Raw genomic sequence first — 21,616 nt, 5'->3', positions numbered from 1 at the left:
GACCTAAGTAGACTCATAATGTGTGGTGCTTTTGAAGCCTTTGAGGATATGTCCTGAGGAAATGCATAAGTCAAGGGTTTCCGTCATTGGTCTCAAATGACACTCATAACATGTGATGTTGTATGGATTTTAGAGAATGGAGACTCGTCCTTTGTGGGTGCTAAAATGTATAACTTGCTGGTGCGGGTGGAGTAAAGTGCAAGAAACACGACGTTCGTGATCTTTATAGAGAGTCGAGAAGTGTACCCTCCAACTTTAGAAGCCTTGCGGGAGATATTGGGTATATTATTAAAACTCAGATTTTTATAATTTATTAGGAGAATTTCATCTTTTTAAAATTTTCAAGGATAATTTTAATTTTTCTAAAGAGAAAAAGACTTACAACATTGTATTTTCTTTTGATAGATTTAGGGTGATTGGCAAAGTTGGTTTAGAAGGATTATTGTAGATTTTTTTTTTTTTTAGGCGAAGGATTATTGAAGATTGAGTGGTTGTTTAAGGGTGTGTTTGGGTGTTGAAAAGTGTCGAGGAGAATTGTGAATAGTAGTAAAAAATAAATAAAAAATAATAATAAAGTAATAAATAGTAATGAAAAGTGTTGAAAAATATTGAGGATACCTCAACGCTTAAACACATTATAAGTGATTTCTTAAAAAGTTTTAAATTAATTGTTACAACCTAACTTTTTATTAGTAGATAAGAACTTTAATAGTCACGTTTCGAGAGAGTTATTTCGCTAGTCACCTCTATCTGCTCTTTTTATGAAAAAAAAAACTTTTATTAGCAGGTAAATGTAATTTTTTATTCTAATTACTTCTATTATATATTATATTTTAATTGTATATGATTTAAATAGAAATACTATGATTAACAGAGATCTTATAGAACTAAATATATAAATTGATACGATTTTATAAAATGGTTTAAATTTATTTTAAAATATAAATAATTTTATAATTTAAAATATTATACCATCACGCGATTTATTTATTTATTTAATCAATCTTATTGGAAAAGTCTGCCACCGTGCCACGTCGACGAAAAGCATAGCAATGTGTAACGAGCTACGGTTTACAAGTACAGGAATCGGCTCCTCTTTCCCATCCTTCGAACATGTCGGTCTTTTAAAGTAGACTAACCTTCGCGTTCCAGCCTTCAGGGTTCTCACTCTCTCTCTACCCTGAAAATTCGACCCACTGAATTCTTAAGCGCGAAGCAGAGAAATGGGCGACCGCTTCTTCCCGAATGTGATGCCAGACTTCATAGCAGAATCAACAACTGAAACCCAAGAACAAGAAGTCAGTACTGCAGCCCATGACTCTCTAACGAAGCTCCTCTCCTTGCCCTATCATTCTCTCTCTGAGCGCTTTAAACGCACCGCTTTGGACCTCAAAGAAACTGTATACAACTCTCTCCCTTCGCCTCTATTTGTGAAGTGCTTTCCTTGAGTTTATACCACGCCTATCAAGTGTATGTCGTTTTGTTTCAGATTTTGTTGGAGACGTGGGGAATGACTGGGCAACGAGTGCAAGACTTTACGCTGTATTGTGGAACTCTTGGGACTGCTTTTTTTCTTTTCAAAGCTTACCTAATCACTAACAACAAGAATGATCTTGCTCTCTGCGCTCAGATTGTTAAGGCTTGTGACTCTGCTTCTTTCCATTCTAGGTACTCTGTGTGTATGTCTGTATCTAGATATGTATGTCTTATGGGTTTGGATGAAGGTTATGAGATATCGATTAGTAAAATTAGAAACTATATATATAAATATATACATATATTTTTAACTATAAAAAAAAAAGAAACTATATTTTTTTGCCTTTAGGTTTGATTACAAATCATTTCCTTTTCTTTTGAAAACTAGCACTAAATCTCCTGTGGTTTGCTAGAAGATGAAATCATCTTGCTATCCGTTCCAATTGATGATTATTTATGACACGTACGTATAACATGTGATAATCCGTCAATTGGGATGGGAAAGATGAAGATTATGTTTTACTCCGTACCAAAGAGGGGTTTGGTGGTGGTTTCCAAAGGACACGGAGAGGATTCGTAATTATTCCTAATTACAGGGTTGGTGTCTGTAATTTGCGTTATAGTTTTTGAGGGAGCTTACCTGAGTGATGGTGATTATTTGATGCATTGATGGAAGAGGTGTGACTTTTCTATGTGGGCGAGCTGGTGTATGTGCACTTGGGGCAGTGGTGGCAAAGCACGCTGGTGATGAGCAGCTGCTTAATGACTATTTGGCTCAATTTAGAGAGGTACTTTGTTTTGAATTTTCACTAATGGAGGCAATGGTTGAACAATATTTATCATTTTTGTTTCTTTGTTGTCGGTTGCAATCCTTGGAATGACTCGTGTATAGATTAAGCTGCCAAGAGATCTACCTGATGAGTTGTTATATGGGAGAGCTGGGTTCTTATGGGCATGCTCGTTCATAAACAAACATATTGGTGCCGGGACAATTCCTTCTACGTACACTGTAAGACTTACATTCCAATTTATTAAACTATTTGAGATCCTTTTAGTTGTTTTAGTAGGAATGGTAGTGATTTCTTTTAAACATGTCTAGGGTGCAGTTGTGAATGAAATCATCAAGAATGGAAGAGCATTGGCTAAGAGAGGAAGATGCCCATTGATGTTTGAATGGTATGGAGAAAAGTATTGGGGTGCTGCACATGGATTGGCTGGGATAATGCATGTTTTGATGGACATGGATTTGAAACCGGATGAGGTTGAGGATGTAAAGGGGACTCTTAGGTACATGATTAATAATCACTTCCCTAGTGGCAACTACCTCGTTAGTGAAGGGGATAGAAACAGAGATGTTCTTGTGCATTGGTGTCATGGAGCTCCTGGAGTTGCCCTCACGCTTGTCAAAGCAGCCAAGGTAAGAATTTATGGTTAATAGTTATGCAATAAGAGAATTATCTATGCTATAGAAGTGAATAAAAAGAAATTATGGTCATCTATTGTGAAGCCCTTGATATGTTGCGAACTTAGTTTTGTACTCCCATAGACTGTCAATGCTAGAAAAACTAGATTAGAGTACATAGTGGAAGCGTATACCTCGAGTGGCAAATTATAGATCAAGTGTGGTTGTTTCACGGATGTTGTTGTTTGTCCGAAATCGTCCTCGTCGATGATGGAATGTACCAGAGCCACACTCACAAATTCTACAAACTAAATGCCGGACTAGAGAGAACTAAGATAGTTGAGAGAGAGAGAGATTAGAACTATGGACAAAACGGAAGGAGCTCTCCATGAGCTTTTCCATCTGTGCCACCCTTTGCTGGCTTTAAAAGGCCAGCCTCTCATCTTGTAATGAATGGCCACTTAAATGCCATTGTAATGTCCTGCCATAATTAGGCTGGACGTGAAAGGCCAAGTGGGAGCACCCAATTCCTACATCTCCCACTTGCACATAGTGGGAAAGACCTTAGGTCTGCATCTATCAATATGTTCTCAATTTTGTTCATATTGCCAAATAGACTTTGTGACCATCGAGCACACCTGTAAAAGAAAAAATGGGAGCACCACTCGGGCTAATCATTAGCATGGACTGTACATACCCGGGCTACTTGATCCTCAATCTTATGATTTTATCACATCCTAAAATATGAAGACTAATTCCTAAAATTAGCCTAACAAATACTAATGATAAAATAAGCTCATAGTTACATGTAATCACACTTAGCCCAAAAATATTCCATTATCCACAAAAATGGCAATTTAGGCAACTTAGAACATAAATGAAATGCCTAAATTAATAATAATCACACGTTTAAAATGATGGAATATTAGAGAAACATACCAACAAATATTTCAGAAAGACGTCATATAATCATGGCACAATTCCATGCTGTATAAATAATATAATGTAAGTTTTAAGCATCCATAGTAAAGTTGAGCTGTAGCCTAAGAGTCAAGCTTATTGGTATATGCTAGGAGTTCTTTCAAACCACCATCCAAGCATTTAGCCCCAAAAATTTTGAGCTTTACCCTGTGCATCCAGTGCCATTAGGTTTGGCCACAGCTAGTGGGCCGCGCCTTTCCAGCGCACCCAGCTCCTGCTTGGGCCTCTAATTGTTGAACTCACGGCCCACTCCAAATGGAGCCCTCCTTTTTTTTTTTTTTCATCAAATAAACCAAAAAATCGCATGGGCCAGTTTTAGAATGATTTAAATTAGCCTGTTTTGAGTCCAGACAATAAAAAAAAAAAACTAAAAAAAGAGGCCTTAATCCGTTTGTAGCCCATAGCCCAAATCCATCACAAAAAAGGGAACCTTACTGTTCATCTTCCTCCACCACCCAATGGTTACCTGTGACGGAAGAAGATTGCCCGCCTCTACTGGTTGCAGCTCGGCGGCCATTAATGGCAATGTCACAATTTGTAGCAGCAGTGCAGCGCCACCACAAGGATCACAGCATGCAGCACTGCACTCTGCCAGCATTGCACAGGCTCTTCCTATGTGCACCACCATGGGCAGCACGCTTCACCCCGCTGGTGCTGCGTAACGCCATGTACTTCACTGCACCCAGCTGGTGCTGTGCAGAACCATGTTCGGCGCTGCGCTGCTCCACGTGGTGTTGCATGCTGGTGTGGGCAGAGCCATCAGTAACACAGCAAGCTGGTGCGAGCAGAGCCATGAGAGATGCAGGATGGTGCTGCCGATGGCTCTGCCTCTTGGGTGTGCTGTAGAGCAGCCCTTCATGGCAGTGCTGCTGCTTCCCGTTGCCATTCCACCATGGTGCACTCAGCTCTGCATGTGATGGAGCAAGTCACGAGCCACATTGCGAGCTCTGCACATTGTGCACCATCGATGCTCATGGGTGCAATGCACACCGTCAAAATGCTGTGTACCACCCTGCTTGGTCCACAGCATCAGCACCTGGTGCTGCAGCACCTCAGGTGCACGCCGCTGCCCTCTGGTGCACGCAGCGCTGAGGTGATGGACATGGCTCCTGTGCTTGTAGCACCCATGATTTGCACTGCGGTGTGCGCTGGTGTCTCCTGCAGCGCTTGTAGCACCGGGTTTCAAAGTACCCTCCAGTGCATGCTGTTGCCTGTGCAGCGGTCCTTTGGTTGCATTAACAATGCTTGGCATCCATCAAGTGGCGAGTGTTACATAAACCACCTCTCACGTGGTATGGTTAGAACTGTGCTGCCTCATGCACTCTGGAAGGAAAAATAAATTCCAGCATACACAAAGCATCTAAAAAAACTTTGGAAAAAAAATACTATCAAAATTTAAATAGGAAACAACCGACTTTGGCTCTAATACCAAAGTAGAAAAAATAGATCAGAGTACATACTAGAAGCATTTACCTCAAGCGGCAAATCATAGATCGATTGCGGTTGTTCCACAGTCATCATTTTTTGTCTGAAATCATCCTTGTCGATGGTGGAGTGTGCTATGTGGTAATACTAGAGCAACACTAACAAATTCTACAGTCTAAATGCCAGACTAGAGAGAATTAAGATAGTTGAGAGAGAGATTAGAACAATGGACAAAACGGAAGGAGCTCTCCATGAGCTTGTTTGTCCGTGCCCCCTTTGCTGGCTTTTAAAGGTCAGCCTCTCATTTTGTTATGAAGTGGCCACTTCAATGCAATTTTAACGTCCAGCATAATGAGGCTGGACATGAAAGGTCAAGGGGGGCCCCACTCTGGGCGCACCCCATTCCTGCAGTCAAAGCCACGCTCAGGGCTATATGTTGAATAACTTAAGTCCTTGTAGTGCGGTTTCAAGCACTTGCTTGGCTTAATCGTATTTTCACTTGTCTCAATAATGTAGCACCTGCAATATTTCTAATTCTTTGGCCTGAACGATTTAAGTTGGTTAACTTAAGAGAAGATTGCTGGCGTAATTATCTTATTGACAAAGGGTTTATTCTTGTATTTCCCTTTATGAGTGAACTTAAATTGGAGTCTTGTTCCTAACTTATAAGAAAAAAATCATCATCTTGTTCTGATATTCTTTCCTTTCTCCGCTCTTTTTTTAATTGCTTTGTGTTGAATTTAAGCTATTATGTGCACTCAGGTTTTTGGAGATGAGGAATTTCTGAAAGCAGCTGCAGATGCAGCAGAGTTAGTGTGGAACCGTGGGCTGCTCAAGCGAGTTGGGATTTGTCATGGCATTAGTGGGAATGCATATGTGTTCCTCTCCCTTTACCAACTTACAGGCAATCTTGAGTTCTTATACAGGGCTAAAGCTTTTTCTTGCTTTCTGCTCGACAGAGCCTACAAACTCATTGCAGAGGGAGAGATGCATGGAGGTGATAACCCCTACTCATTGTTTGAAGGGACTGGAGGCATGGCTTATCTTTTTCTTGACTTGATTGATCCCTCTCAGGCTAAATTTCCAGCTTATGATCTCTAAAAATATTTATACGATGGAAGGGAGCTTATGTATAAAAATTTAGTTTGCTCACAATATTCAGTTCTTGTATATATAATCTGATCAAACTTTGGTTCTAACATTGCAATCGTGTTATTTCCTAGTGGGAATCTCATGTTAAACTTTACCTCTTTAAACAAGCTGATTTTGAGTTTACCCGTGACGCTTTTAAACTTGATGCATTTTATGCTCGAGAGATGTCGGCAAAGCTTCTAAATATGATGATGATGTCTATACATCATATAACAACATCCGGAGTCATTCCTTCCTAAATTCTTATCATTATTGTGTTTCTTATTTAAGCTGCTGTTACAATGGCCTTAAACAGTGGTTACACTTCCAGATGCATATGCAATGTCGATCATGAACTTATCCAAACCTAGAGTGTTTGACATGGTTTCCACTTGGATTTGGGGTTCAAAATTTGCTTATTTTCTTTTAATGCGTGCCATGTTTGTGATGCTTTGCGCTTGTCTTTTCTGTTTGTCCCCGGACCCCTGCATTGCACTCTTAGCCATTTTTCCACCAAGTTCATGTCTGATGCCCATCGGTGTAACGTTCTAAATCCAGGTATGGAGGTAGGTTAAGCTAAGTGAATGGAGATGAGAAAATAAGCCTGTCCCAGGTTAAGCTAATTATAAGCAAATACAGATGACAAAACAAGAGCTTTTCTGAATAATTATATTTTAATCAATAAACACTTTTTCGATATCAAGATGCAGGCATGAGTGTGTCGGTGCCATCTTACTAAACTGGACGCAAACATATACCATATGCATTGTTTTTAAAGTAATCACACACAGGAGTTGAAAGAGTAATCGAAAGAGGTTATGGTGCTTATTCCCATGCAAAAATGAAATTTAGACGAACCATTAGCATATGCCATGTAGGCAATCTATTTTTCAAAGTATCGGATTTATTGTAGTAGCTCAGGATAGAGTATCCTCATCAGACACTATGCTTGTCGAGGAAGGTGATGATGAGGTGATTCACCTGCTGTGGAAGTTGTTCATGAACAAAATGGTTCCCTTCAGTTACCAATGTGATTTCTAAATCAGGTACATTCTGCTTCATGGCCCCACCCCTTATACAGTCCTCTATCCCTGGACATTTCCAGACATAGTCCTTCTCACCCATAATTAGCAGCGATGGAGCTTTGATTTTTGGGTCAGTTATACCATAGCAATAGATCAAGCATCTGCACCAAATTAAGGAATAACAAGCAAAAAAATGTCTGAATGTCAATAGTTTTGGGAGATTTTGTCGATTTTATCAAAATCAAATTAGTTCAGGTTGTTTGGTTTGATCTTGTTGGTTTCCTTTCTCACTTGTTTATAGAAATTAACAAACGAGGCCTTAACAGTGCCTACTACTTGGGTGGACTTTTCTTTACCTGTATGGAACCTGCAATGCAAATCGAAACCCAGATTTCTCATATAAGGATGCATAGATTGAGAGATCTTCCTCGGAGAACCATGGTGGAAGAGGCGTAGATGGGTCATACAAGTCCATGATTTCTTGATTCTTGGCTGCTACAGGTACCTCACTTCCCGAGAAGAGAGTGTAAATGTTCCTTATCACTGTCTTCACATCAAACCGGCCAAAGTCCGCTTCTGCCCTCCCTGGCTCCTAGTGTTATTTATATGAATTGGCAATGATACACACGTTTTTGTGTCAATATGACAGTATTCATAGTATTTTTGAGTTTAAGGATGTATTTTAGAATATTATAACTAGAGTTCATTCGAAGACTTCCATGTTTAGGTCAAAATTATTACATATACCTGCCACCTTGATACATAGAAACCTTCAGGAAGGAGATGATTCTTGAATTCAGAAGTACCAGGCACTATGAAAGGAACACCTAGTGTTATAATGCCTGTCACCCTTTCTGGGTGGACAGCTGCTAATGTGTATGTAGGCATCGCTCCGAAGTCCTTCCCAACAATAAAAGCCTGCCACGCTACTGAAGTCATTATCTTATTATTACTAGTTATTTCTAAAAGAATTATGAATGAATACAATCTAGATGGAAAGCGAGATGACAAAATGAGTCAGAAACCCAAGTTTCTTAGGTGATGACAAACTGTCCAAGTTACTAGATGTTTTCAATTTGTCTCTCAAGTCTTACCTACTCTAAGTTGGGACATATTGGCAGTCACATCTTACCCTCAATTATGGACCTCACATTTCACTGATAAGCTCACATTTGAGGTCAATTCCATCTGTGAATGTGCATTTTGTCAATAGGAATAATGCACCTCAATTGACAAAATGAAGCCTAAGTTGAATTTTAAAACAATTTTGCAGCATATGATTGTGACGTTGCTTGGAATGATTCGTTTGCTGCTAAAAAAAAAAAAAAAAAAAAAAAAAAGATATCTTCCTCTGATTTCAAGGATGGATCAAACTTTCAGAAACTCTATGGTATAGGAGAATTGGTGCGTTTGACTAGGATTGTTGTTGTTGTTTAAAGACTTGCTTACTAGTGAAATGGCGCAGTAAGCAGGTATGGATGGGTTCGAGCAGATATTCATTCATGCAGAGACACCATTACCAAGGCATATGACTCGACCACTAACAAGGAAGTTGCTCTCTCCTGTGTTCGAATCAGATATTTAAGCAGTAGTTCAGCAGGGGAAGTGAAATGAATGGCTCAATATTACCTTATTGATTCCCAGAGAGTCAAGAAGGCCAATAACATCATCAACAAGGTCTTTGAAAGTAGCATTTTCTGGCTCAGCTGGCTGTTCAGACAGTCCATAGCCCCTGAAATCTATGGATATTGCTCGGTAACCAGCGTTTGCAGCAGCAATCATCTGGTGCCTCCACGTATACCATATTTCAGGGAACCCATGCAAGAACATCACCGCCTTTTCACCTTCCAAAAACCATTCATGATCATTATCATAGAAAGCAGAAAATCAAAATTGAACGAAGTGAGACATATATAAGCATATGGGTCATACCGGTGACATTAATCTGGGCTACATGAAGCTTGAGTCCTCTTACTTCTACATGGCTGTGCTGGATCTTTTCCATTTCTTCTTAGGGATGAGAGATTCGTGAATGAAATGACTTGAGTACTATAATTCTGGTTTAACTGTAGGGGTGTTGGATATATAAATTATAAGGTAAATATCTTTAAAAATTAAATATATTGATTTGATAATTATGACATCAAATAAGATAATAATCAAATAAATAAATATAGTCCTAACAGACTTTTTCCCTCATTCTCTTATATTTATTTCAATTTTTATTATATTTTATATTTTCTATCATAGTTTCAAAGTCTTTGACTAATGCTAGGCTTGATCTGTGTGTTTTTGTTTTTTTCTGCTAAACTCTTCTACTACCTTTCCTTCTCACAAGATTTTTATATTCGTTCAATTATGTTGTCTCAAATCCATACATTTCGGATATCTTTATTAGTTGTGAATTGGATTTTGGCATTTGTTAGTACTTTAGTATTGTTTGAAGCCTCAAACTCATTTTTGGCCTTTAATTTTGGTTTATTAGTTAACCAAGGCCATATTTAGCTTAATGTCAACCTAATCTTTCAGCTTATTGTTAACTCTATGTGGATTTTGTCCCAGTATCAATACATTGTTGGTCACAACTTCATATTAGATGTTCCCGTTGTCAATCACTTCATCACTAATACCATTTTTATCATCTAATTGATGATTAATTAACTATAAAGACTAAGTTCAAATTTCAAATTCAAATTTCAAACTTCTCTATCATTCTTTCTATTTTATTTCAATTTTTAGAGCATGTTAGGGGTTGCGGTAGGAGCCTTAAAAAGTATTTAAATATTTTTAAAAGCTCTTTAATAAAAAAAATTAAGTCGTTTGGGTGTTATGTATTAAAACACTTTGAATTTCAAATAAGCTAAAAAGTACGTTTGAAGAAAAGTACGATGCTTTTTCTCGAACGTACTTTTTTGAATAATGCATAATGTAATTCAAATTTTAAAAAGATTGTCAATGGATGAAAATATCCATACAACTTTAAGATAATTATAACTTTTAAACTTTCGATAATATGATCATAATTTTTAAAAATTTAAATAATGGTCATTTCTATCTTATAAAATATTTTTTTAATTTATTTCCAAACAAACGTAATATATTTAAAAGTGCTTTAAATATATGATTATCAAACTATTTAATAGTATAACTTATTATTTAAGTTATAAGTTATAAATTTTAAAATTATAAGTTATATTTATTGCCGCAATTTCAGACGTTAACTTATTATATTTTATATTTTCTATTGAGGAATTTTTTTGTTTTCCTTTTGAAGTTATAGGGAGTAGTACTGCTAGGAAACTACTGCTTAAGTCTCACTGCTTAAGCATTATGAGTCCCGTTGGTCATACAAAAGAGGAACACAAAAGTTTATTTTGGTGTGACTTGATGGATGATGGAAAAGGTGCTCTTGCAGATAAGACAGAGTGAAAATATGTGAGTAATTAATAAATAAAATGAGCATTAATGGAGGGAGGGAATCTTGTTATCTAGATACAGGAATGATCATAATTTAGCCCAGCAGGTTTGATTTTGAAACATTCGCTTGATTCTGATAGCTAGGCATCCTCCATATATTTCCTTGCATGAAGATGAAGGGCACCTCAATTTGTAGAAATGCTACTTAGGGTTACATTGTAGAAATAAAGCCCAAAAATCAAATTCCTAGAAGCTAAGAAGACCTTATAAATAGAATTACAAAAGTCTCTGGAAAAATAAGAAACACCAATAGCATTAGGAAGGAATAACTGCACAATCTTAAAAAAAAAAAAGGATGAATTGTATGCTTAGGGAGTTGTAATATAGATGAGAAACTAACTAACTATATGTCTTAGAACACCATAGGCAGCAAGACTATAAGCTAGATCATTATATAAATGTTTAATATTCAAGGGAAAGTTTTTGAATCGAAGAACATCATTCTAAATATTAGAGTAAAGCCATAAGGAAGGAAATCATTGTTAAATTAATTAACCATGATGAGAGAATCAATCTCAACAATAACATAAAAACTACACAATTTATAGCATAGAGTTAAACTAATTTGTAAAGTGGATAATTCTACAAAAGTGTTGACATCCATATCCAAGAAATAAGAACAACCAGAAATGGCTGAGCAATTAGAAGAACTTAAAATACCTCTACAACCTAACCGAGGTTTCTTTAGAATTGCCGTTAGGGCTGTAAATGAACCGGCCTGTACAATTGCTCGCCTGATACTTGCTAAGCTAAACTCGAACATAGCTCAACTTGTGAAAATAAAAACTTGATCGTGAAAGCAGTAACCCTCTCTGTCAATAATAAATAACACATACTCGATTAAACTTGACTCGACTCGATTAAGGCTTGTTCATTCAACTTGACTCGACACGTTAGCTTGACTCGATTAGAGTTCGTCTATAAATCATTGAATATATATAATTTATTTCTATATATTAGTATTCTTATTCACACATACACACACATACACATATGCTTCTCGACACATTAAATTTAATCATATAAGCGTAAGTACCTTTATAATTAAATATGTAGTATGTAACCCAGTTACTTATGCTTATATATTGAATATAGTTCATAATTATATGTTAGTTAAGTAAGTACTTAAGTGATTAATTATAGTAGATATTTTATAGTATGTACAATAGTTAGTGTGTAAGAAATGGTAGTTTCATATACTACAATGTAGAAACCATATAAGATATGTATTTATAAAAATGTTATAATTTTATAATTCAATATAAACTTTATATATTAGTTGTAAAAATTTCATTAGGCATAGTATTTTTGTTTTGTAATTTGGTATTTTTAATTATTCAAAAATAAATAAAATCTATATAAGAGTATAAACAAAACTTAAATAATAACTTAACTCGGCTTGGCTCGTTAAAGAATATAGACAAAGATTGATAAATAACTCGACTCGATTTGAGTTCATGTTTGATCCGTTTGAGCTTGATTGGCTCGACGAGCTCTTAGCTCGAACTTGAATTAATTGAGTCCAGCTCAATTCGATAACCCAAAAGCTTCACTTGGTTCAAATCGATTACAACACTAATAGCCGTCAATATTAAGCTCGACAATTCCCAACAGAGGCGGATTCTACTTAATCAAGATAGGCCTTCTACTTCAAGCAGTGAGCTTAGAGTGTTAAGCACCACAATGTTGACATTAGACATTAGACATTAAAGCTTTGGGCTTTAGAAAAGGACTGAGATCTCTTAACCACTTCTTGATCTTGCTAACAATAGTGATAGCATTTGTATGGGAGTCCTCATATCTTGCTTTGTTCTATGCTATCCAAAATTTCCAAATAAGTAGAGAGGGCAGCAAGTAAGCAGCATGAGAAATTGGTCCGAACCTTTGAACAAGGACCACCAATAAATAACATTTAATGCTTTTCCAGCAACTAGAGTCTAAAAAGTTAATGTCCAAAAATAGAAGATAAATAACGCCATACTTTTTTAGCATGGGTATAATCTGAGAATTTATGATTTGCATTTTCTATATAATTTTTAGAACAACAAAAATATTTAGACACCAAAGGATCGAGTCTCACATTTATGAATCTTATTAGCACGAGGGATTGCATTGTGCCCACAATTTCCAAACGAAGACTAAAACCTTTGTAGGGATGGCTTGATTCCAAACAAAGCTCAAAGTAGATATGGGGGAGGAATGGTCCCTATAAAAATCTCAAGCGGATCTTGACGAGAACTTGCCATTTTGGGTACGCTTTCATACTCTAACATCACAAGCCAACTTAAGAATGATGGGAGATTGAGACTTACTGAATAAGAGGCAATCCACCAAAAGAAGTGAGCATTGGGGGTGTTCCAACCAGTCTAGGAGCAAATATCTTTTGGCTATAGGAGAGGAGTAGTGATATTGAATCCCTTTTGTGCTAAGGAAACATTCCCTGCCCAATTATCATATAAAAAATTTAAAGCATTCTCTGTGATGTTCTATTGTCTTCTCTGATGAATGATAGGGAGATACTGACATATAGATTTCAAGAGCTGGGATGATAAGCATTAGCACCAATAATGTCGAGAGAAGGGTATTTTTCATATACTTATTATGAAGGAAGTTAGCCCATTAGATACTGGTGCAACAATTCGCATCATAAGTTCTCTGCAGGAATTAAGAAGCATAAGAAAGCAGAGTGATAGGGAGTTGATGGTAAATATGGAAAATGGTGTGAAAATTAAAGTTGAATACATTGGAATAGTCAGACTTCTTTTGGTCTCTGGGAAAATTTTGCACCTAAAAGGCATTGATTTTGTATCTTCCATTATGAGGAATCTAATTTCCATTTCTCTTTTGGACCAATGTGGTTACACTTTTGTATTTGGAAACAGAAAGGTTACAATACATTATGATTCTATTGTGGTTGACTCTGGTTTTATGTGTGATGATATACATAAAATTGACTTTATACCCATTTTGATTAATTGTTCTTCTAGTATATCTATAGTAAATGTTGCAATTGGCTCCAAATGGAGTATAGTTGATAAAGCATCTTCCATGCAATGACACAAAATAGTTGGGTCATATTTCCAAACCTACGATGGAAATGTTGGTCAAAGATGGTGTCCTTGTTACATTTAATTTAGATTTTTCTGATTTTGACATTTGTGTTGATTGTATTAAAGGATGGCTAACTGTTAAATTGAGAAGACAAAAGATTGGTAGAAGAGAAAATATTCTCGATTTTATATACCCTGACATATGTGGTACTCTCATTACTCCTACTACCTTTGGGGAATTATAAGTAGTTCAATCACCTTTTATTGATTATCATTTTTGTTATGGTCACATTGAGTTTGTTTGTGAAAAGTCTGAATCATTGGGAGGTTTTAAAGCTTTCAAGGCTACTATTGTGCTTTAGAAAAACAAACGTATTAGAGCTATGAAATCTTATACAGGTGGGGAGTATTATAGAAGATATGATAAAATTGGACAAAATGTAGGACTATTTGTAAAGTTCCTTCAAGCATGTGGGATTGAGGCACAATATACTATGCCTGACATTCCTAGGCAAAATGAGATTGCAGAAAGAAGAGATTGTACTTTGATTGATATGGCGTGATGTTTGTTTAGTCACTTGTCCTTACCTGAGTTTTTGTAGGGAGAGGCTTTGAAAACTGCAGCATACATTTTGAACCAAGTATCCAGCAAGTTAGTCCCTAAAACTCCTTATGAGTTATGGGCAGGAAAGAAACCTAGTTTGTGTCATTTCCATATTTGGGGTTGTAAGGCAGAAGTTAGATCATTCAATCCATAGTTGAAGAAATTTGATCTTAAAACCACTACTAGGTATTTTGTGGGCTATTGTATTGGCTCAAAAGGCTTCAGGTTCTATTTTCCTTCTTGTGCAACTAGAATAATTGAGTTGGATCAAGCCATTTACTTTTAGGATAATATTCATTGTGAACATTCAATGCCACAAGATATTACATTCAAGGAGGAGCATGTTGTTGTCTTGATGCATATTATCTCACTATCTATAATTTTACCTTTGCCAATATAGCAACCCAGTCCCATTACTCAAGAACCCATTATTGACAATGAACCTAATGTCGATAAAGGGGAAACTAATAATATTTGTTCATTCGAGGAGATCACATAGGACATGTAGACTTGCAATCTCTAATAACAATATGGTTTATTTGCAAGAGCCTAAATTTAGTGTTGGAATATGTATCGATAGTCCCTAGCCTTCACACTGGGTAGAGGCTATGCATGATGAGATGAGGTCTATGTGTTAGAATGAGTTATGGGATATGGTTGAGTTACCGAATGGTTGCAAACCAATTGGTTGCAAATGGGTCTTTAAGACTAAACCACAATTCTAGAGGCCATGTAGGGAAGTAGAATGCTAGACTTGTTGCTAAAGGCTTTAGCCATAGAGAGGGCATTGACTATAATGATACATTCTCACTAGTGCCTACCAAAGACTCCTTTCAAATAATTATGGCACTTTGTAGCTCAATTTGACTTGGAGCTATATCAAACAAATGTCAAATCGACTTTTCTTAATGAACATTTGCCTGAAGAAGTGTATATGATAACGAACAAAGGGTGTGACAACTAAAGACCTCAATTTATGGGTTTAAACAAGTGTCAAAGCAATGGTGCTTGAAGTTTTACGAGATTGTTACCTCTTGTAGTTTGAAGGAAAATGTGGTTGATTAATACATATATTCGAAGGTTATTGGGAGCAAATATATCTTTCTTGTGCTTCACGTGGATGGCATATTACTCGTAGCTAATGACATTGAGCTTTTACTTGAGACTAAGTGTATGGTGTCTTCTCATTTTGATACAAAAGATCTTGGTTAGGCGTCCTATATATATATATTAGGCATACAAATTTTTTGTGATATAATGGCATTCCTGGATTATCTCAAAAGACCTACATTGATTGTGTTTTGCATATGTTTAATATGCAATCATGCTCTTCTTGAAAGGTGCCTATTGTGAAAGGTGATACACTTAGTAAGCCTCAATGTCTTTAGAATGATGTTAAGAGAATTCAGATCCTAGTAGTTTCTTATGCATCAATTGTTTGTAGTTTGATGTATGCTCAGGTAGGTACAAGATTGATATTACTTTTGATGTGGGTGTTCTTGGGAGATACCTGAGCAACTTAACTTTGAGTCACTAGAAAGCTACAAAGAAAGTATTGAGATATATTTGTAGGACACTAAAGATTATATGCTAACATATTGTTGATTTGACATTTTTGTTGTTGTTGTTGGATATTTTGATGCTAGTTATGTAGAGTGCCTAGATGATTAGAAGATCTACTTTTAGATATATTTTTATGATGGCGGGAAGAGTTGTTTCATGGAAAAGTGTCTAAAAAACACTTAAAATTTCTTCAATTATGGAGGAGGTAGAGTATGTGATTATTTGGCTACATGTTAGGCCATATGGTTGCAAAATTTTATCTAATGATCGAGAAGCCACTGGCAATATTTTGTGATAATTTTTTCTTTGTCTCGTATTTGGTTTAGACTTGCTATGATAATGGGCATATATGATTTTCAAGAATCACCAAATGCTTCGACTCGGCTGGTCGTGACAATAAATATCCTGGAAAATTCAGAAAAAGCAAAGGTAGGGGTGGCGGCGCATCTAACTACAACGGTGCCAATCCTAACCTTAAATTCATTTAACTTGTAAGACATCCTTCATGATCTTGTATTCAAATTATTATTCTTGTAACAGAACTTATTATAAATACATACATTGCCTCAATCTCATCTATGGTAAGGCAAAACAAACACTTCATCTTAGAAAAAAAAAAAAAAAAAAAGAACACACTTCATCAAACACTAGTCTTCAAACTCTCAACCAACAATCAACAGTGCTTGGATAACTTGGTTGAATCATTTCCATCTAAATGCAGGAAATCCAAGTTCATATATAATATATATATATATATATATATATAAAGTTTTAGAACCATTTTCAAGATTCAAGTAAACGCATCTTGATGACAAACTCACACGTGAAAGAGGGTTACACTGCTTATTCCCAAAGATGCACTCTAATTTCTAGGTACTAGTAAACAGTATCCTCATCGGACACTAATTATGTTTGTTGAGGAAGGTGATGATGAGCTCATTCACTTGCTTTGGAAGCTGTTCATGGACAAAATGGTTCCCTTCTGGCATGAATTTGATTTCTAAATCAGGTACAAATTGCTTAACCGTCCCACTTCTTATATAATCCTCCATTCCTGGAAATTTCAAAACATAGTCCTTCTCACCCATAATTAGCAGCGATGGAGCTTTGACTTTTGGGTCAGTTATGCCACAGTCCACTGTTAAACTCCTACACCAAATTAAGGAATAACAAGTCAAATATGTCTGAATGTCAATTTTGGGAGATGGCTATGTTGATTTCATTAAAACCAAATGTGTCTTTAAATTTCACTCTTTTATTTCAGAAAGTAAAAAAAAATACTGTTTTCTACAATCTTTCAGCTTAATATTTAGGTAATTATATATCAACACTTTTATATATGTACTTCAAAGAGAAATACAAGGGCAGAGAGCCTGTGGATTGATCATATATGATCCAGTTCTCTAAATAAAAAATTTAGATTCGAAACTCCCATCCCCTTTATAAAAAAGAAAAAAGAAAATAGAGATAAATATAAGGATGTTAGTTAGAGTTTAGTCACATGAAGGTTGAAATGAATGCTAATTTCTCAAAATAAAAAAAAAAAGTTAGAAGATGAATTTAAGCATTTTCAGCATTTCTTTTTCAAATTTCTTTGGTTTTCTTTCATTCTTATTTAATAGAAACAAACAAATTAAGCCTTAACCGGGCCTACTACTTGGGGGAACTTTTCTTTACCTGTAGGGAACCCGCAATGCAAAACGGAATCCAGATTTCTCATATAAGGATGCATAGACTGAGAGATCTTCCTCGGAGAACCATGGTGGCAGAGGAGTAGATGGGTCATACAAGTCCATGATTTCTTGACCCTCTGCTGCTATGGGAACCTCACTTCCTGAGAAGAGAAGATAGATGTTCCTTATCACTGTCTTCACATCAAAACGGCCAAAATCCGCTTCTGCCCTTCCTGGGTCCTGTTGAGATAATATGACAGCATTCATGAGATAGCTAGAGTTCACTTTGGAGACAAATCCATGTTTATGTCTAAACTATTACACATACCTGCCACCTCGTTACGTAGAAGCCTTCAGGAAGGAGGTGATTTTGGATGGCGGAAGGACCAGGTATTAAGAAAGGAACACCAAGTGTTATGACGCCTATCACCCTTTCTGGGTGGACAGCTGCCACTAGGTATGACGGCATGGATCCGAAGTCCTTTCCAACAATAAAAGCCTGCCACGAAAACACAAAAAAGTTGCGGAGATGCACGTTGCAAGTTACATTTCTAAGGTCCACATTTCATGCACGGAAATGCAATAAAGCAAACAATGGAGAAAAAGTTTCTTAGAGAAAAAGTTACATTTCTAAGTTTATTTGCTGCTACGAAAAAAAAAACAAATAAATGATATCTTCCTCTGATTTCAAGAATGGATCAAGCTTTCAGAAACTCGGTAGTTTAGGAGGATTGGTGCATTTGAATAGGATTGTTGTTGTTGTTTAATGACTTGCTTACTAGTGAAATGGCGCAGTAAGCAGGTATGGATGGGTTCGAGCAGATATTCATTCAAGCAGAGACACCATTACCAAGGCATATGACTCGACCACTAACAAGGAACTGGCTCTCCCCTGTTTTCGAATCAGATATTCAAGCAGTAGTTCAGCAGGCAAGTGAAATGAATGGCTCAATATTACCTTATTGATTCCCAGAGAGTCAAGAAGGCCAATAACATCATCAACAAGGTCTTTGAAAGTAGCATTTTCTGGCTCAGCAGGCTGTTCAGACAGTCCATAGCCCCTGAAATCTATGGATATTGCTCGGTAACCAGCGTTTGCAGCAGCAATCATCTGGTGCCTCCACGTATACCATATTTCAGGGAACCCATGCAAGAACATCACCGCCTTTTTACCTTCCAAAAACCATTCGTCATCATTATCATAGAAAGCAGAAAATCAAAATTGAACGAAGTGAGACATATATAAGCATATAATGTCATACCGGTGACATTAATCTGGGCTACATGAAGCTTGAGTCCTCTTACTTCTACATGGCTGTGCTGGATCTTTTCCATTTCTTCTTAGGGATGAGAGATTCGTGGATGAAATGACTTAAGTAAGAGTAATATAATTCGGGTTTAACTGTATGGATGTTGGACATAATTGATCCTTATTTATAGGAAAAGTACTTGGAGATTATGTATATGGTAAATATCTTTAAAAATTAAATCTATTGATTTGATAATATTATTATGACATCAAATAAGATAATAATCAAATAAACAGTCTTTCTCCCTCATTCTCTTATATTTATTTCAGTTTTTATTATATTTTATATTTTCTATCATTGTATCAAAGTTCTTGGCTAACGTCAGGCTCGATCCTATGTGTTTTTATTTTTTTTTTTGTTTTTAAAGTCTTCTGCTACCTTTTTTTCTCATAAGATTTTCATATTCATTCAATCATGTCGTCTCAAATACTTACATTTTGAATATCTTTATTAGCTGTGAGCATTTTTATTGAATTTTGGCATGTTGTTAACTTACTGTTAACTCTTTGTTGAATTTGGCCCTTTATCAATCTATTGTTGGTAACAGCTACATTCAAATTTCATGTTCAAGATTTCAAGGTCACAACTACATTCAAACTTCTCGATCATTCTCTCGTTTTTATCTCAATTTGTATCATATTTTATATTTTCTATGGAGGAATCTGTTTGTTTTTCTTTGAAGTTGACGGGAGTAGTACCAACTACTACTACTTAAGTCTCACTGCTGACGCATTATGAGTCCCGTTGGTCATACACGTGCTCAGAAGATAAACACAATAGTTATATGGGATCATTGAATTGTCCAATTTTGTAGTAATGTTGATTGTTAACAAGCGGAAGACGAAAAAAAAAAAGACATTGATGAAAGTTTCTAATTACTAGTTGAAGACTCCAAAAAAGATTGTATGGCCGGATTAATAAGAGTTCTATTACATACAATTATTTTTACATTTTTTTATATATTTTATTGATGTAATTGACCAAAATAAACAATTTAAATCAGGCTAACTAGCTTTTGGGTGCAAATGATCTAAAGAGATGACATCAAATGTGATCCAAAATGTTCTTGTTTATGCTAAATTTTATTTAGGTGTGATGTCATGGATGAACAAGAAGCTGTTCCTGCTGATAAGACAGAGTGAAAATATTTGAGTATTTAACGATAAAATGTGCATCAATGGATGGAGGGAATCTTCCTATCTAGATACAGGCTAGGAATGATCATAATTTAGCCCAGCAGGTGTGATTTTGAAGCCAAATCCGACTCAAATGTTGAGTGGGCAAATCAAACGTTTGAGCAATTTCCACGTTCATTAAGCCTAGTTTATTTTCACAATTTATTTCAATCAATTTCATCTCATCTAATTAATATTACTATTTTCTTAAATTTTTACATAAAATAAACTATACAATTCAACTTTTTTAAATATTAAAATAAAAATAATATATTTTAACAATATTTTATTTAACTTTAATTTTAACTCATCTCATCTTATTTTATCTACAATCATCTACATCTCTTATCTCGTGTGTTTCAAAAATGAGTAATGATATAAATACAAATATTTTATAATTATTTATAACTTTGTTGTAAATGGAGGATGATTATATGAAATTTTAAATTCGAATAAAAATAACTACAACATATTTAATAAACTGACATTTTCACAATGATTAGTTGTGAAATGAATTTGGTTACATCAATATGATTATTCTTGCATTCATGCTGAAAATGCCTTCAAGGTCTTACAACCAATTGGTTCCAGTTGAACAATCTTCAAATGCTCAAAATATGATTGAAACATTAACTTGATTATGATAGCTAAGCTTGACACATCTCATCCTCCATGTATTTCTTTGCATGTTGACGAAGGGTGCCTTAATTTTATTAATAATCTTTATTCATGGTGGGAGTGTTGGAAGGATTTTTTTAAGAGCTCGAGGTGCACGAAGACTGGCCTAGACCTAACATCAAGCATGTCCCTTACACCCCAGAGGGCTCGAGAGATTTGGCCCTGGTCTGCAGAGTCTCTCAGCAACCTAAATGGGACCTGCAACACACGAAGGTCGGGCATGCTTGTTTGGGTCAAGATGGGATGTTATACAGAGCGCAGGAAGCCAAATCAGAGAAAGGGAAGGAAGCACGCTAAAGAGAAAGGTCAGGACTTCAAAGTAGTAAGGGGGAATCACGCTACATTAAATGAGTTTACTAGACAATCATGGTGCATTAATGACCAAGCGTAGAAGGCCACACCACATTAATGGTAATATGGTGGAGGGAGCTCCGGGAGGACTTCCTTTCCCCCCCAGGTGGCAGGGTATGGCCTTTTGACCCCCAAGGTTGGGTATATAAGGTCCCTCGACCTTCAGGTAAAGGGATCGACCTCTCTCTTTAACCTGATTCTCCCAACTGAGCATTCTCACTCACTAAATCCTTTATTTTTCGAAATATAAAAGGATCATCACAAACTTAGGCATTGGAGGGTTACCGAGCCATCT

General features: G+C 36.1%; 3 protein-coding genes across 3 annotated transcripts; 1 reads left to right on the top strand and 2 right to left on the bottom strand.

The window, feature by feature from the left end:
* Window positions 1–1,082: 1,082 nt before the first annotated feature.
* Window positions 1,083–6,559, top strand: LOC122303974 (lanC-like protein GCL2). The gene is made up of 6 exons (XM_043115976.1): window positions 1,083–1,400; window positions 1,490–1,668; window positions 2,153–2,264; window positions 2,369–2,485; window positions 2,576–2,893; window positions 6,047–6,559. The coding sequence occupies exons 1-6, from the start codon at window positions 1,224–1,226 to the stop codon at window positions 6,383–6,385; spliced, it is 1,242 nt and encodes a 413-aa protein (XP_042971910.1). The 5' UTR covers window positions 1,083–1,223; the 3' UTR covers window positions 6,386–6,559.
* Window positions 6,560–7,147: 588 nt separating this feature from the next.
* Window positions 7,148–9,533, bottom strand: LOC122303975 (epoxide hydrolase B-like). The gene is made up of 5 exons (XM_043115977.1): window positions 9,373–9,533; window positions 9,070–9,284; window positions 8,188–8,358; window positions 7,797–8,032; window positions 7,148–7,601 (listed from the first exon to the last, which is right to left on the bottom strand). The coding sequence occupies exons 1-5, from the start codon at window positions 9,443–9,445 to the stop codon at window positions 7,352–7,354; spliced, it is 945 nt and encodes a 314-aa protein (XP_042971911.1). The 5' UTR covers window positions 9,446–9,533; the 3' UTR covers window positions 7,148–7,351.
* Window positions 9,534–16,547: 7,014 nt separating this feature from the next.
* On the bottom strand, window positions 16,548–19,223 carry LOC122303973 (bifunctional epoxide hydrolase 2-like). Its single transcript, XM_043115975.1, has 5 exons — window positions 19,070–19,223; window positions 18,766–18,980; window positions 18,136–18,306; window positions 17,812–18,047; window positions 16,548–17,283 (listed from the first exon to the last, which is right to left on the bottom strand). The coding sequence occupies exons 1-5, from the start codon at window positions 19,140–19,142 to the stop codon at window positions 17,037–17,039; spliced, it is 942 nt and encodes a 313-aa protein (XP_042971909.1). The 5' UTR covers window positions 19,143–19,223; the 3' UTR covers window positions 16,548–17,036.
* Window positions 19,224–21,616: the final 2,393 nt, after the last annotated feature.

Source organism: Carya illinoinensis, chromosome 3 (genome assembly GCF_018687715.1).
Source record: "Carya illinoinensis cultivar Pawnee chromosome 3, C.illinoinensisPawnee_v1, whole genome shotgun sequence".
In the NCBI taxonomy this organism is placed as follows: domain Eukaryota; kingdom Viridiplantae; phylum Streptophyta; class Magnoliopsida; order Fagales; family Juglandaceae; genus Carya; species Carya illinoinensis.
Note: the sequence above shows the minus strand (reverse complement) of the source record. Positions and strands in the feature narration are given on the sequence as shown.

Excerpts from the sequence above, each read along its gene's own strand:
- LOC122303973 (XM_043115975.1), bottom strand. The coding sequence starts at position 19,142 with ATGGAAAAGATCCAGCACAGCCATGTAGAAGTAAGAGGACTCAAGCTT. Across the intron at positions 18,981-19,069 it reads AGCCCAGATTAATGTCACCG|GTAAAAAGGCGGTGATGTTC; the intron begins GTATGACATTAT and ends GGTTTTTGGAAG. Across the intron at positions 18,307-18,765 it reads ACTCTCTGGGAATCAATAAG|GCTTTTATTGTTGGAAAGGA; the intron begins GTAATATTGAGC and ends TTTTCGTGGCAG.
- LOC122303975 (XM_043115977.1), bottom strand. The coding sequence starts at position 9,445 with ATGGAAAAGATCCAGCACAGCCATGTAGAAGTAAGAGGACTCAAGCTT. Across the intron at positions 8,033-8,187 it reads TCTATGTATCAAGGTGGCAG|GAGCCAGGGAGGGCAGAAGC; the intron begins GTATATGTAATA and ends AAATAACACTAG. Across the intron at positions 7,602-7,796 it reads GCATTGCAGGTTCCATACAG|ATGCTTGATCTATTGCTATG; the intron begins GTAAAGAAAAGT and ends AATTTGGTGCAG.
- LOC122303974 (XM_043115976.1), top strand. The coding sequence starts at position 1,224 with ATGGGCGACCGCTTCTTCCCGAATGTGATGCCAGACTTCATAGCAGAA. Across the intron at positions 2,486-2,575 it reads CAATTCCTTCTACGTACACT|GGTGCAGTTGTGAATGAAAT; the intron begins GTAAGACTTACA and ends AAACATGTCTAG. Across the intron at positions 2,894-6,046 it reads CGCTTGTCAAAGCAGCCAAG|GTTTTTGGAGATGAGGAATT; the intron begins GTAAGAATTTAT and ends ATGTGCACTCAG.